Genomic DNA, 16,295 nt, shown 5'->3' on the forward strand with positions numbered 1-16,295 from the left:
ATTAACTTAATTTTAATTTCAGGTAGTTATCATACCTAAAAACCCTGCAGAGAAAAGCAGTAATTATATTTCACCATATTGAACATATTTTCAATGTTATGGCTTAAAAAGGAATCCTTATACTAGTCTATGTATTTAGAGAAGATGTTATCTTACTGTCTGTTCACAACCACCAAGTGCACAAATTTGTTAATCAAAAACTGTTGGATTTAAAATCAAGGACACATACATTTAATTACTTTGCAATAATCTGATAATTATTCCTTAATTCTGTGTGGGGGAATTAAGATTCTTTCCTGGCATTGTCATCTTGGAATTATGCCTGTGCCTTCAGGGAAAATCCACTGATGGGAAAAACCTGGTTATTCAATGTATTCAGGAGTCAGCTGACAATTCAATTCAATTCAATTCAATTTATATAGCACCAAGTCACAACAACAGTAACCTCAAGGTGGTTTTTATTGTAAGGTAGACCCTACAATAATACATACAGTGAAAAACCCAACAATCAAATGAGCCCCTATGAGCAAGCACTTTGGTGACAGTGGGGAGGAAAAACCCTCCAGCAGGGGCCATCTGCCACTACCGATTGGGGTGAGAGAAGGAAAACAGGATAAAGACATGCTGTGGAAGAGAGACAGAGATTAATGACAAGTGTGATTCAGCAGAGAGGTCTATTAACACATAGTGAGTGAGAAAGGTGACTGGAAAGGAAAAACTCAATGCATCATGGGAATCCCCCGGCAGCCAACACCTATCGCAGCATAACTAAGGGAGGATTCAGGGTCACCTGGTCCAGCCCTAACTATATGCTTTAGCAAAAAGGAAAGTTTTAAGTCTAACCTTAAAAGTAGAGATAGTGTCTGTCTCCCGAATCCAAACTGGAAGCTGGTTCCACAGAAGAGGGGCCTGAAAACTGAAGGCTCTGCCTCCCATTCTACTTTTAAATACTCTAGGAAAAACAAGTAGGCCTGCAGAGCGAGAGCGAAGTGCTCTAATAGGGTGATATGGTACTACAAGGTCATTAAGATAAGATGGGGCCTGATTATTTAGCATCTTGTATGTGAGGAGCAGGATTTTGAATTCAAATCTGTGTTTAACAGGGAGTCAATGAAGGGAAGCCAATACAGGAGAACTATGCTCTCTCTTTCTAGACCATGTCAGTACTCTTGTTAAATGATGCATGGCGGGTATCTAAGCTTCTTCTTACCCTGATGTCCAGCAGGGTAAATCTGGACTCCTCAGACCAGTCCTGCGGTTACCTAACGCCTCCTTATAGGTCCTTGTAACCTATCATGTTACAAAATGGTATTTTGGAGATGTGCTATGGATTAAAGTGTAAACATGTCTAGTCTGTTTATTTAGATAGCACATTCTAAGATTTAACATTTTTTAAGATTATGCTTAAAAGTTTCCTTTTTGACAAAGCATATAGTTAGGGCTGGATCAGGTCAGGTGACAGGTAGATAAAGATAAAATCTGTTATATGACATTTGTACGCATACACTGAGTCTGGGGACAAGGGAAATCTTGCTCAGAACTCAGAGTCAAAGTCAAACAAATACAAATGTAAATACAGTGAATTGAATTAAAATTAGTTAGAACCTGAAAAAGCTATTCAGGAAAGGTAAGATTTCAGCTGGACTTTATATACTGTTGGTGTGGTAGATGAGGAGGGAGTCAATTCTAGTGTTTGGAATAGAAATTGAGAACACCCATTTGGCAGTGCAAGCCAATCAGAAAGCTAGTACTACTAAAACCTGCTGATCACCAGACTTAAAAGAGCAGCATGGGGCGTAAGATTGAAGAAGATATGACAAAAAACCTGGAGCACACCACCGTTGCAAGCACTTATATGTCAGCAAAATATTTCCAAATGGATCCTGTACTTCACAGGAAGCCAGTACAACGGTTTTAAGAACTGTGTACCAGTCAGGAGTCTAGTAACAGCATTTTGAATGAACCTCAATTGTGATATATCTCATGAATTGCAGCAATAAAGAAATCTGGATGTAACAAAAGCATCAATGACCTTCTCTAGGTCACTGGTAGAAAGAAATGGTTAGTCTTAATCAAAAAAAGAAAAAACTGGCATTAACAGCTGTTTTTTTTCTGTGAGCCAAATTTACGTAAAGAATCACAGAATAAGTCTGTAAAAATTGTGGCAACAAATAGCCCTAACCAAGCGTCAGAAGTTGACAAGTTGGTTTACGAAGTGCAGAAACGGGAATTTATTTGACAAATTTTAGAAAAATATTCTGAAATAGTTTTAAAGACCATTCTGCACCATTACACAAAACCCAAATAACCAAGTAATGCTTTCAGTTTAACACTGCATCCCAGTACCCATTTCCAAGGAGGTTATTTTACCATTTAATTTGCCTTTAATTTCTGCACTATTCCCCTCATGCTTCATCTTTGTACAAGGAGCCAAGATAAACTAATTAACTCCAAGTTCAAGGACTGTTTCTTGCATATCTTGCATGTTTAAGCTGTGGGTTACAGTTTAGTCCAGCTTTATAAGAATGCTGGACAAAGTATCTTGTGGGCAAACATAAACAAATAAAAAACACTGTAGTGGCAATTTGGTAAAACAATGCAGAGATTTTTTATCCTGACAGCCCAGACAGAATAATCACTTTGCCAAAAATGAGTTCCAGATGTTCATTGTATTTTTCCATGGTACCCCATTGAGGGTGAACGCCATTTGTTGTAAACTGTGCAAAACGAGCACCGTTGAACAAACAAAAATGTGCAGAAACCAAACACAGATGACTTATTTCCTGCTATAATTAGTCTTCATGAGCTCGCCTCCTTTCACTGCCTCAGCTGTTCCAGCCATCCCTGTCAGTTGCAGGCCTGACGCAGCTTGAATGGTTTCTCTGTCCAGAACATTAGCACGTTAAAACCATCCCTGCTTTCCTCTGTAAGCTTAAAACGCCACTTATTCTGCTTTGTACATCAGAGAGCCACAGCAGGACTGGAGCCAGAAGGTGCTGCAGGCTTGCAAACTGATTTATTTTATATTCCAGCGGTTGCAGTGGTTATCAGCATCATTTTAAGTGCTTTGTATAGCGCTTCATTTTATAATGACTAAAAATATGCCTTTTTTTTTTTTATTCAACCTGGTGGAAACAATTTTAAAGGAATGTAAAAATTGTGTTTGTGTGTGGTCTAATCTGCACATTTTTTCTCAGGAGTCTTAAGCATTCATCCTGCATGCCTGAATTAACCTGCCAAGAAGACTTTCTCACAAAAACTAGTCATGCAAAAATAATATTATTGCATATGTTGCACTCTTTATAAAAGCTTACAGAGGGTGTGATTCCCCCGTAAAGCATAATCAAGAATTTATTTAAATGAACTTCTAACCCAATCTCTCATTTTTGAAAAGTGGTCATTTAGATAGCATTTAAAATTCAAACTCCCATTTTCTCTGAAACAAAATAGTTTCTCTCTTTTAAACATAACAAATATTATTTGTTGTGTTCTCATCCTGTGAAACAAGATGGACACTAGCAGGCTTCCAGGCTTCGTAGCAGTCGGTGAGGGATTTCCTGTCCACTCCTAGATGCTGATCATTTTTTCCGTCTTCTTCTGCCATGATTCTGTTTTGAAGTTCTGCTGTGAGGGCCGACGACTCACAAGCATATACAGCTGTGTTCAGAAGTTTAAGACCTAGATATACATTTTTGTCCTCCGCCAGGAATATGAGTCTGAAACAGCTATGTCAAACACCATTTATGCAATCTATATCACTCCTGCTGTACTGATGCCACAATTCTGGGCTGGGCTAATGGTGCACATGGACGTTCTTTTCAAAATGACGGAAATTGCAGCTTCCATTAACTTTGATTGAGGATTTCGGGAAATGCACAGTAATTTTACCCCTTCCACAACCAAACTTCTATTCAGTGTCCTTTGTAGTCGACAACAGGACTTACTACCTCACATTTTCAATTAGTGTCCATACTTCAGGAAGCAGAGAGGAGGATGAAGCAGAAACGATTTTATTCAGAACTGTGGAAGGGGAATCAGTGCTCTTAAAGAATAATTTAATGTAGAGCTCTGACATTTTTAGGCATTATGACATCTAGAAGAGCAAGAAAATCTTCAGTTGAATTCACACACAAATTCTTTTTAGGATGAAACTTGAAATCAGGACAATGCTGTCCACAACCATGCTCAGAAGGCACCACAGGATTTAGATAACCTAATATCTGAATGTGCAGTTGTTTAAAAATGGCTCCAAGAGAACATCCTGCAAATCTGCAGTTCTCCTTCACTGAGTTCTTTGACTTTCCCATCATTCTATCAATCAATCCAGCGAGTGCTGTTAAACAAATCTTTTTCAGAGAAACTACCAGTTGTAGTCAGTTATAACCATGAACTATATGTAAACTAGCCTCGCAAAGTTAAAAGATACTGTAGAATTTTCAGCAACACTTTTTCTGAATGTATACTTTTGACCATGTGTGGACAATCCAAAATAAATTCAAACGTGCATCCAATTCTTGTTTTTTACAGTCATTAAAGACGTTTGCTATACAGTCGTTAAATAAATAATTATAAGCCCAAAATGACCATGACTTTCATGGGTTTGATGACTGTATGCAAACGTCTAACCACAACTATAAGAGGAGTTTACCAGTGCCATCAGTGCACTCAATAATCGCATCTTTCCATATAACTGTACCAACCCTTTCGCATTTATGGTGGATCCCAGTATCCGATTTCTGGCCTTGAACTGCGATGTTGTTCATTGTCCTGCTGGTTTTTATCACCAGGTCCATCCTAAAGCTATTGGCAAATAACATCTTCCCTTTGCATGGACACTGTGTTTATTGTTTCCACATGGCTCACGTAGATGTTCCCAGATGCTGTGTGTTTAATTATCTGGACAATGTTTTTTTGGGTGATTAATCGGTGTAAACCAGTGAGGGGGCAGTTCACAGCATCTATTCTCCATTCACAGTCCCGCTACAGTAAACCCAGGAAATGTTCTGGCTTTCATCAAGTCACCACTTTGGTTTTAAGTGTTTGTGGTGCCAGTTCAATTTGATCCTGTATAGTACTTGATATACACTTTATTACTTTCCTGTAGCTGAACCCCCAATAAATGGGGACTCACTCACACTTTAGCTTTCTGTTTAAACGATCACACTTCTGTCAAAGCAGTCTGTAAAGTCTGTTTTTAAAGGTACTGTATGAATAACAGTTTTATAAGTTTATGCAACTTCACAGACATAAGTAGATGTCTGTGAATTTGAATTTATTCTGCCATGCACCTTCTTTTAATCTCCACCAAGCATAAAAATTGACTCTACATTGTGAGTTCATTCAGTGGATCTTTCTTTAAAAGCCCACTCAAGAAGCATCACCCCTCTAATCCCCTTTATATGTCCAGAAACGACCTACGAGTCTTGTTTTCCTAAAAGAAATGTGGGGAAAATGAGACAGAGCATCTAGCAGACAGCCAAGCTGTGTGTGCCACACTTTGGTAAGTCCAAGACAGTATAAAATGGATAGCTAACCTTTCTCCTGCTGTTCTTTGGTAATTAATAGGGACATTCTTCCGGAAGAAACGACAAGCAAGACAGACAAGCTTTACAATGCCTGCCTGCAGAGGATACAAAGTGCCTTTTAATCTCTAAGTCAACCGTAGAGCCCAGACTTTATTATGAAGTGCAGGAAGCTGTCAATAATTAACAGCCTTGATAATCACTCCTGTTGTGTTGTGTTACACAGTAATTAGACTTTTAATGTCAATTTTGTTTTCTCATTATTGCTATTGTCACTGTACTGTACCCAGACCAGAAACAAAGAGAACATTTTCTCGCATCACTTCTTTAAAAAATAATTTTCTGATACATAAACTATGACTCTGAAGAAAACATATGCCTTTTACATTTTCCGCTTTTTAACCACAACACAGTAACGTGTATATTTTCTCTTTTTCCTGGTCATAGTGATTATTTTAAGATATGGTAAGCGCTCTGCTGTACTCCACTGGCAATACTGTAAGCTGCATGCCTTCTCAGTAGTAACTGTGTCCATAAATTCATCAGGTCATCGAACAGCTAGGCAGTAAGTAGGGCTGGGTATCGTCCCTCATTTCTAGAATCGATTCAATTCCGATTCACAAGGTCCCGAATCGATTCGATCCATGATTCAATTCAATTCAATTCAATTCAACACCTGCTGACATGAAGCAGAGCAAAGTTACAGAGGTTTGATTAGAGACACAGTTTTGCATAATTTAAAGTTTACATTTGTTCAGTATTGAACAGCAGAAATGAGGTAAGTAAGTAAGTAAAAGGAAAAAAACAGCGTCCGACAGCGCTGTAAACAACGGTAGACTTGTGCGTACAGATTTTTAGATGAGAGAGAGAGAGAGAGAGAGAGAGAGAGAGAGAGAGAGAGAGAGAGAGAGAGAGAGAGAGAGAGAGAGAGAGAGAGAGAGAGCAAAACAGCAAAAGTCAGAGGGAATTCATGATGATGTTTATGTGAAGCATAGTTTGGATCAATATTGTTTGGAGATAAATAAAACCTGCAGCTTCAGAATCAGCGAGCTGTCGGCTTTCAGCCTTGACCGTGTCCGTGCCGTCGGGTGAGAAAGTCACATCTCACTGATTCTGATGCATCGGCGGGTCCGCGCTTTGTGTTTATGTCTTTGTGCAGAATCCGTGTACCTGCTCTCATTTACTGTTTTAGCTGTTTGGTGGTTGTTGAAATTTTGTGAGGTTTAACCTGAGATTCTGGCGTTTCGTGCAAAATAAATTTATATTTAAAAATCGATTCAGGATTTTTTAATCGATAAATCGATAATCAAAACCCACCCCTAGCAGTAAGGCTGTTAAAAAAAACAACAAAAAAAACCCAAAAGCTTTTTGCAATCAGAATAGTCGCCCCCTGCTGGCTATCTAAAAAAAAGTGCAGCTTCAAAACAAGTAAAGATGTGCAGTTTAACAACCTAATATTGCTAATAAAAAAAAATCTGCCTTCTTTCTAATGGCTAGCAGGTTTGCAAAGAGAAGAACAGACATCTTTGAGAAAATGTAACACTCACTTTAATGCTTCATGATGACTTCAGCTCTACGGTGCAACACATCTGTCCAGCAGAGAATGATCTGTTATCAGTATATTTGAACTCTGCACTCACACAACATTTAACACCAACCGAAACACATTATTGCACGGCACTATTTACTACCTTTCACACTGTTATACTACTGCACTTTAATGTTGTCTAACTTGTTTGTTTTCCTTATTCTCTTTTCAAAAAACTCCTTTAAACCTGCTATTGGGTAACTTTTTGTTTTAATGCTTTAGCACATTGATTTTGTAAAATTTTACTTTAATTTATACTTATTTAACTTTATTGTACTTGTGTCAATTTCAGATTTCAGGTTTTTACCTTATTAGGATATTTGTTAGATACATGTTAGATATTTGAGATATATGCCATTCTACTTATTTAAACCATTTGTTATGTTTCTCATGTGTATCTTAATTTTCTATCAGCTGTGGCAGAAGAATTCTCAAGTACAGGATAAATGCAGTTTTTTGTATCTTTATCTAATAACAACAAATGGCTACTTCTCCCCGATGTATTCCTAATGGCAGGGTCAGAATTTGACGTAAACAACATGAAAGCATGGATTCATTCTGCCTTGTATCAGTGGTTCAGGTTGCTCGTGGCATGGCTCCAGCAAGTTCCAGTTCCAGTTAGCACACCTGTCTCCCATCTACTCATTTCCCAGGACTAAAAAGGCCAGATGAAACTTCCACTCTCTGCCAGATTGTTGTCACCTTTGTTGCGGTAATCGCTGTGAGCTATTGACTTTAGTATTTTCTGTGATTTGACTTCTCCTTCTCGTCTTCTCTCCTAGTACTCTTTCCAGTGTGTTCTCTGGCTAGATCTGGAACAGAATCTGCAAACCAAGAAAGTCCTTGTGTAGTAGAAGAATTCAAAATATGAAAGAATAATCTCAAATTGATACTCAACTGGAAACAGCACTAACCTCCTCTCTCCCTCCAGCAGTCCTCCAGCGTTCCCCTGCTTGGTTCCTGTCTTATAATATTCATCAGAGTGAAACTTAGTCCTGAGTACATTTACACACCACAGCCTACCTGAGTATTGTTGTTCGCCATTTGTATCCTTTTACGGCCACGGGTACCCCTCATCTGTCTGGCACCAGCAATGAATGAATGAAGAGGCCCGAGAGCAGACCCAGGAGACGCTGGAGAGACTGAGTCTTTCAGATGGCTTGAGAGCACCTGAGTAGATCTTAGTGGATTATTCTGTTTGATCCCCCCCCACTACCACCACACACACACACACACACACACACACACACACACACACACACACACACACACACACTAGGTGGAATTAAAAAATTTATGACCAACTACTGTTTTAAAAAACTGCTCAGGCTTTTGTATAACAGTTTCCAGATGTTTCTCCCCACAGTCATGTGTAAAACAAAACACCTTCCCATAAAACATTTATCTGCATTACGTACTCTTAAGGGGTATGAAAATGCCAAAAGTCTACCCTTGTAATTTCTCATAATTTCAAAGGGCATGACTTTTGTACATTTAAAGCCAAGGACTTGAAGTATTATGTCATATATTTTATGGATGCACACTGTGGTCGGTATTTAAAGCTACAGGAAATAGTTTATTTAGTACAGCCTGCTAAACTTCTCCTACTGTGGCAATCTTTATGTCGAGAACTCCTCAAATAATCTAAAAATCATTACAAAAGTGTAGTCAGTGACCAGATATGGAAGGTTTTACCCCTTTAATATTTCAAACTGTGCCCTGAATAGCTTATTATAGTTTCTAATGTACCACAGTTTTCTAATTTGTAGCCAGTCACTTCGTCAGAGCTAGCATTGCATTTCTCACATGCTACATTTCTGCTTATGCCTTCAGCTTAATTGTTTTTCCAACCAGAAGCTTATTCCCAAATACCGTTAAGGTGCAGATATTCCCAGAAACACATCCTTCTTTCTGCTGACTCACTCTCTATTTTGTGAGGAATGTTCTGCGTTTGTGACCCACAACAATCAACCAGCAAAAATTTCTTTTCAGAGTGCTGCAAGTCTGACTCACAAGTTTCCACTTAAATGACACTTGCATTTTGAAATAATTCGCACTGTGAACATGCATGATCTCCCACACAAACATGTTAATGTTCTCCACTGACAATGTTTTAAGCAAGTTATGGTTAACCCTGTGTGGTCTAATGATGGATTTGGTTACATTGCTTACAGTCCAAGTGGAGGAGTTCAAGTATCTCGGGGTCTTGTTCGCGAGTGATGGGAGAAGGGAGCCGGAGATCGACAGACGGATTGGGGCTGCAGCTGCAGTGATGCGGACGCTGCACCGGTCCGTCGTGGTGAAGAGGGAGCTGAGTGTAAAAGCGAAGCTCTCAATTTACCGGTCGATCTACGTCCCTCCCTCACCTATGGCCACGAGCTGTGGGTAGTGACCGAAAGAACGAGATCGCGGATACAAGCGGCAGAAATGAGCTTCCTCCGAAGGGTGGCTGGCCTCTCCCTTAGAGATAGGGTGAGAAGTTCAGCCATCCGGGAGGGGCTCAGAGTAGAGCAGCTGCTGCTCCACATCGAAAGGAGCCAGCTGAGGTGGTTCGGGCATCTGACAAGGATGCCTCCTGGGCGCCTCCTGGGTGAGGTGTTCCAGGCATGTCCCACTGGGAGGAGGCCCCGGGGCAGACCCAGGACACGCTGGAGAGATTATATCTCTCGGCTGGCCTGGGAACGCCTTGGTGTTCCCCCGGATAAGCTGGAGGAGGTGGCTGGGGAGAGGGAGGTCTGGGCCTCTTTGCTTAGGCTGCTGCCCCCGCGACCCGGCCTCGGATAAAGCGGATGAAGATGGATGGATGGATGCTTACAGTTCCTACAGACCCCTTTCTGATTTCTAATTTTTCTGCATATTGTTCACACTTAACGTTTCAGATCATTTAATGATTTAATATTAGTCAAAGATAACCTGACTAAATACAAAATGCAGGTTGTAATAGATTATCTCATTTAATAAGGGGGAAAAGCCATCCAACCCCTCTGTGATCTACCTATGTAACCCCGTATGACCCATTAATTCATGAAATAACTGTGATTAACCACTTTTTATTTTTGGAAATAACCAAAAAGAACACAAAAGGAGGTCTCTCATTTGCCAGTAAACATCTTGATGAACTTTTGGGAAAACATTCTGTGGACTGACGAGACAAAAGCTGAACTTTTAACAAGGTTCGAGCCCTGTTACATCTGACATAACACTAACAGGGTATTTCATAAAAAGTATATCATAGTAATAGTCAAACATGGCGGTGGTACTGTTATGGTCTGGCTGTTTTGCCAGTTTAGGACTTGGACAACTTACTGTAATTGATGGAACTATGAATTCTGCTCTCTAACCTATTGGTTGCATTCTACAGTCCTCCAGAAAAATCCAACAGCACAAACAACAGCACAAACAAGAGTGGCACACAGATGAGTTATTTGTGGCACTGACCCTGGTGACATTAAACAGCTGTGCAAAACTGTAGATTGGCAAATATGGACAATACCAACACGCTCTCACTTCCAAAGCATAACATTTTACACTAGGTGACAAATCGTCAGTATATTACGCTTCAGTGCACCCAACATGGTCCTAGATTAGGAGATCGGAAAAATGAGGAAACATGAGAACCGTTTGGATTGAATCTACACATGTATGTTCGTTTTACTTAAATCGCTTTGGAAAACACTATCTAATGTCATTAAAGTCCTGGTCAAGGTTAGGGATAAAGTTATGGACAGGGTTATGGATACGGTTAGGGTCAGGGCTGGAATACATGGCTGGGATGTGCATCACCGTGGTGGCGTCATTCTACTGGATTTCATCCACAACCCGGCGCGTAGCAACACGGGAGGTCACCTTTCACGTTCCTCGGGACGCCTCGGGACTTGACAAAATTGTCACTATATTACGCCTCGGGAGTGATAATGGGCTGACGATACGCACCACCGAAAATCACCTTGAGGTCAAACAAGCATAGAGATCAGTTGGTGACTCCCTGACAACGACTACGATTAGGTGAAAATATGTATATCCCCACATGTTTGTCAGTGGTTTCTCAAGGTTTCTGGTTCTCCTTGGCTGAAATTGTTTACAAAGTAGGTGCTATATTGAAAAACCTCCAAGTGATTGCCAACATGAAATAGTTTTAATTCATGTTGTTTCCCAGCAGCCAGAGCCTGATCTTTAACAGGTAAAAAAGACAGTTATGAGCAGGTGGCTTGTAAAATTCTAGCCTCCATTTCCACCTGGTTTTGAAACTTGCTATGTGTTGTCACTTTGTGTTCAAACTTAAGCACTAAAAGAAAAGATGCCTTTGTTAGTGTAGTGTGTGTATCATTTTCCCAGCAACAGCAATTAACTTCCAATAACTACTCTGAACTGGTCAAGGGATACTCCTTTTCCCATTTAGGGAACCAGTGTTTCCCAGATTGACACAGCCTGGTCTTAGACAAGTGTCAGCCAAGTCAGACAAGTTAATGTCATTAAACTAAATAAACTGAAGTTCTGGCAAAGATTTAAAGTTGCATATTAGAGGGGCTTTTTTAATGATTGTTGAATACATTCCAAAAGTCAATTTAAGTTTTCTCCACTGTGACCCTTGAGTAACATTATCAACCCCCAAAGTCAATATTTAATAATAATTAGGTAATATTTTACTATCTCCTTTGTATGTTAAACCATTTCTTCTGGATTTTTTATTGTTTTATTTTTGTTCCCAATTAACAAATTATTCCTTCCACAGATTTTCAGCATGATTCAGTTTGAACGGACTTTATTGCTGCTGATTGACTCAAAAATATATACACTTGGGATTTCTAGTCTAGACACTCCAGTCATTTAAATAATTACGTACTGATGACAGCACATTCTTGAAAATTGTAGGTCAAATAACCCATGTTTGCTGTTGCAGAACTGTTTCACAACAACAGGACTTGCTGCTGACCCATAAGGTTTAATCTGTTTATTGTCTCATGCTGTTTTTCCTGTGATCGAATCTTCCTCTTTAGTATTTTCTCAAACATGGACCGCAACTGCTGTATAATCACCCAAACCATCTGCATTGAAAAATTGGGAATCCTGACTCCAACATTTTGCAATTTGTTAGTTGAGGGCAGATGTGCAGCATGTACCTGCAATGCTCTGGCATTATTATGGTGCACACCTTACCTCTTGTGGAAGATGAGCTCCTATACCCAAGAGCATACATTGATTCTGCAGGCAGCCAGCCAATAACCCACGTAAGGCTGCAGTCATTTACTAGTATCCAGGACGTGAGGCAACAAGCTCTTCTCTGAAAATCTGCATGTAATTTTATAAGGAAGGGGAATTGCCTAGGGATTTGTGACTTGACCAAGCAAGTCACTGGAATTAACAAAGGATTTCCTCCCATTGCAGATGTTTTACTGCAACTCCTTAGTTACTTGAATTCCAGGAAAGACCTTTGAAGAAAAGAAGGTTACACCTTTTCACTTGGTGTGTTACCAATTTTCACACTCAGTGGGACCCGGTGTTTTACTTCATGTTTGACTGAACTTCATTTTCACTTGGTGACAGTGGAGTGGAAGAGCCACCTATTAACAGGAAAGGAGCCAAATAGTGGCTCTGTATTTGTCTATAATACTTTAGCCAAATAGTGCTGCTCCGGTTAAAACCCTGGATGCTGAGTTTGAGTGTATTTAACTTTTAAGTTACATATATCACATATTTCAGACTAAATCTCAGCACCCACATTCAGTTTGTTGTTTTTTATGTGGTCAGCCTGATTAAATAATACTTGAAGCTGCTTTCTAAGTCCTCCTGATGCCAAACGGAGCCCATGTGAGAATGTCCAAGATTTATATCAAGTCAGAAGATGGCGTGTATCCCTTCTCACAATGAAGCCTTTGCCAAAGCCAAAGAGAGGATTTCCAGAGGTGAGAATGTTTCTGACACGGTGCTTTGAAGATGTAACATTTTGGCAAACTTGCAGGCAATGAATTTAGCTTATTACAAACACTGGAAAGTCCCAACGATAAACTTGACTGCAACCATCAACCGGTCATAGCAGATGGCTGCCCCTCTCTGAGTCTGGCTCTGCTCCCACTTAAAGGGAGTTCTTCCTCCTCACTGTGACCAACTGCTTACTCATTGGGCTAAATCACTGGGCTTCTTCTTCTGGTATTGTAAGGCCTTTACCTTATAATATGAAGGTAAAGATCCTACAATTGAGATGACTCTTTTGTGAACTGGTGATGACATTTACCTAGCTGAATATCCATCTACATACACAGAATTTATGTTTATCTGCCTGTATATTCAGTCTCATTTGTTGCACGATGAGCTTAACAGCTGTGGACTGTTGCAGTTATCGCCTCTCTATCCTTGACGCATTATAACCTTGTGACACAATCCAGTCTTGCATCCAAAGTTTGAGACTGCTTTAAGTTTGTTCTCCTGGATAAAAGAAAACTATTTTTTTAAAGACAAATTTCTTCTTGCTGGAATCTGATTGTGAGGTTACACCTCTCACATTATACAACATTTTTTCAAACAAGACTAGACATAGAGAAAAGACAGTCAGTCAGTGGTTATTGAAAATTGAAAAGTCTGACAGATATGAATAAATCTGAACAAAAAACTTTAACCTTCACCATCTCAGTTTAAACAGTTAAAAAACATATAAAAGACATAAAGTAGAATTAAATCATTTTTATTTTCAGCTCTCCAGTGATTTTTCTATAGATACACACATTTTTGGATTAGTTTGCAACTGAGTGTGAGGTCACTTGACAGCTATCCTCTGTTTGGCCTCCTTGAGGAGAAGAGCAAACTGTCCTACACCTCCCAGCATGGCCGATACACTCGTCCCACCATGCACCTCATGGTGTCCCTCCTGTGGATGGGGATGGTCAGGTCCTGTCCAACATCTTTGTGCTCGACGACCTGGTTGTTTTCGTCGACTCTCCGCTTGTAGAGGGGTAGCCCGTTGTGCAGCACCCGCAGGTCCCTCCACAGGTTTGCATCAGCGGCGATGACGATTACCTTCGGAGCTCTGGATTTGGTCATGGAGGACAGCTCTGCATCGCCTAGGCTGTTTTCCGTGGCCTCATCGTTCAGCAGGGAGGTAAAAGCATCCTGCTCCAAGGAGCCGTCTTCAGCCTTGGCCGTGGGTAATGCCACTGTCAGAGCGTAGCACTTGAAAAAGAGCGCTACAGCAAAGATGATGGACAGGCGCGACTGCCTCATGGTGAAGATCTTCCAAAAGGTGTACGGTGTTGGCTCGGGTGGATGAGTGTCTTTCCTGAAGCCTTGCCTTGCTGTCTGGCTTGCAAATCATACCACTGGGCTTTTATACCATTTTGGACACACTGAATTGGCCACGTTGCATAGTTTGCCATCACAACTTCTCCTGTTGGATTCCGGAAATCAGTCACAAGCATTAAAAGACAGTTGTGTGGAACTCTTGCAGTGTTGGAGTATGTTTTTTCATTAAAAAATTAATTAAAATCTCCAATGTAGTGGTGTATATTAGACACGTAACAATGAAACAGCAGGAATTCTTTGAACAGGTGACACATAAGAAAAACTAATCCAAAATTACTGCCCTTTAAAACAACAAGGATGGATTACCCACCCGTTAAGCTCCTGTGCTCTCAGATACTTGATGTTCTCTCATGGCATTGTCACAGTGCTGTTCAATAAGAGATTTAACCTTGGATTAGTGCAGATAAGACAACCGAATGATTCTGAAGTGTTTGTGTCTTCGTGGCAGCAGCTCTTTGTTGGCGAAAGAAGAAAAAAAGTTAGTTTTTTTGGAGAATATACAAGACATCTGCTCCAAAGGCCCAGAGGTGGAAGCTCAATTGCCATGTGATTATAACCCAGCCTAATTATGGTTTCCAGATGGGTGCTGCAGGAAGGCTGTGCACCTGAACCTGCATAAGATGTGAAATTAATTAATGTAATTTATGCTGGTGGCATTTGAGTGAGATCAAACCTGGTGAGAAATTAACAAAGTTTTAATTTGTTGTGTCATCTACAGTTGTACAATTAAGCTAAGGTCCTCAGAGCAAATGCTGTTTATGTATATATTTGGTTTTTCTATCAAAAATTGGTGAAATCCGAGGATTTGTTATGTCGGGACAGCATCGAAAGTCACGTTAACGATATATGATTGCGATTAGAAAATAACTGAAGAACAATAAAGAAAAAAAATGGAAAAAACTGAATAAAACTAAAAGTTTAAATGACTCCTTGGCTTTAAAATCCAAAGAGCATTTGGTGCGGATCAAATAATCTTGTATTCAGATGGAGATGGGAGATAGATTTTTAAGCTACCAGTTTCCTGGCACTGTACTATAGGTACGATTCTGACTGACATCTAATTACAGGTAGAAAAAGGATGTCTGCTTTTAAATAATCAAAAGATGTCTTCCAGACACAGGACTGGTTAGCGAACTGTTCAACTCTAGCCTTTACCAGAACACATTTGATATTTTACTGACATCAGTTGGCTAGACACATACTTTCATGTCTTTTTTTAAAAAGTACACTTATTTTAGTATTGGTAATGGGCAGCGGGGCGATTCAGATGGGAAGTGCTGTGAGCCATTTCTTACTGAAAACCATGCCTGTGGTTTTGAAAAAGTCTGAAATCTGAGAATTATCTACACCCTGTTTTTATTGCCATGTGAACGGCCTTAGAGGTTTACTGGAGACAGACAGTTTACCTTATCTTATATTCCTAGATGACTGATATTCATATATTTAACTGATGGGATGGGTGGAGCTCTTCCTATGCCGTTGGCTTTAACGGTACAAATGGGCCTATCACTATTTTTAAATGAAAACCACATGGATCTGTAAGACAGAGGTGTTTTAGGAATACAGAACATAATAGCTGTGTTATCCCTAAAGATAATACTTTTCTGCTAACACTTCAAATCCACAAGGTCAACCTGTCAGTAAGAGGAGTATTTAATAATAAAAGTCGTATAATCTCACCTTTAACATACTCAGAATAGTTTCCAATTTATGCATGCTCACCTTAACTGCAGACACATTGTGGATTTATCATGTAGTGGCTACAGAAGTGTTAGAAAACACTTATCTAATTCATCTTCTGGAAAAACAGTGTATTGTATGTATGTATAACAAAGATTTTTGGTGTTTGAGGAATATAGTGCCCTGATCCTGGGGTTCTCATGTTGAGTTTT

At 39.8% G+C, this 16,295-nt stretch overlaps 1 protein-coding gene across 1 annotated transcript; it reads right to left on the reverse strand.

Annotated features, from left to right (window-relative positions):
• Positions 1-13,773: 13,773 nt before the first annotated feature.
• Positions 13,774-14,388, reverse strand: pmchl (pro-melanin-concentrating hormone, like). The gene has a single exon (XM_086302488.1). It carries the CDS (start codon positions 14,323-14,325, stop codon positions 13,915-13,917), a length of 411 nt encoding a protein of 136 aa, XP_086158614.1. The 5' UTR covers positions 14,326-14,388; the 3' UTR covers positions 13,774-13,914.
• Positions 14,389-16,295: the final 1,907 nt, after the last annotated feature.

This window comes from Aulonocara sp. 'chitande type north' Nkhata Bay, linkage group LG7 (assembly GCF_057382095.1).
Source record: "Aulonocara sp. 'chitande type north' Nkhata Bay isolate Kocher_YH1m ecotype deep benthic linkage group LG7, A_spYH_male_GT1.1, whole genome shotgun sequence".
Classification (NCBI taxonomy): Eukaryota; Metazoa; Chordata; class Actinopteri; order Cichliformes; family Cichlidae; genus Aulonocara; species Aulonocara sp. 'chitande type north' Nkhata Bay.

Excerpts from the sequence above, each read along its gene's own strand:
- pmchl (XM_086302488.1), bottom strand. The coding sequence starts at position 14,325 with ATGAGGCAGTCGCGCCTGTCCATCATCTTTGCTGTAGCGCTCTTTTTC.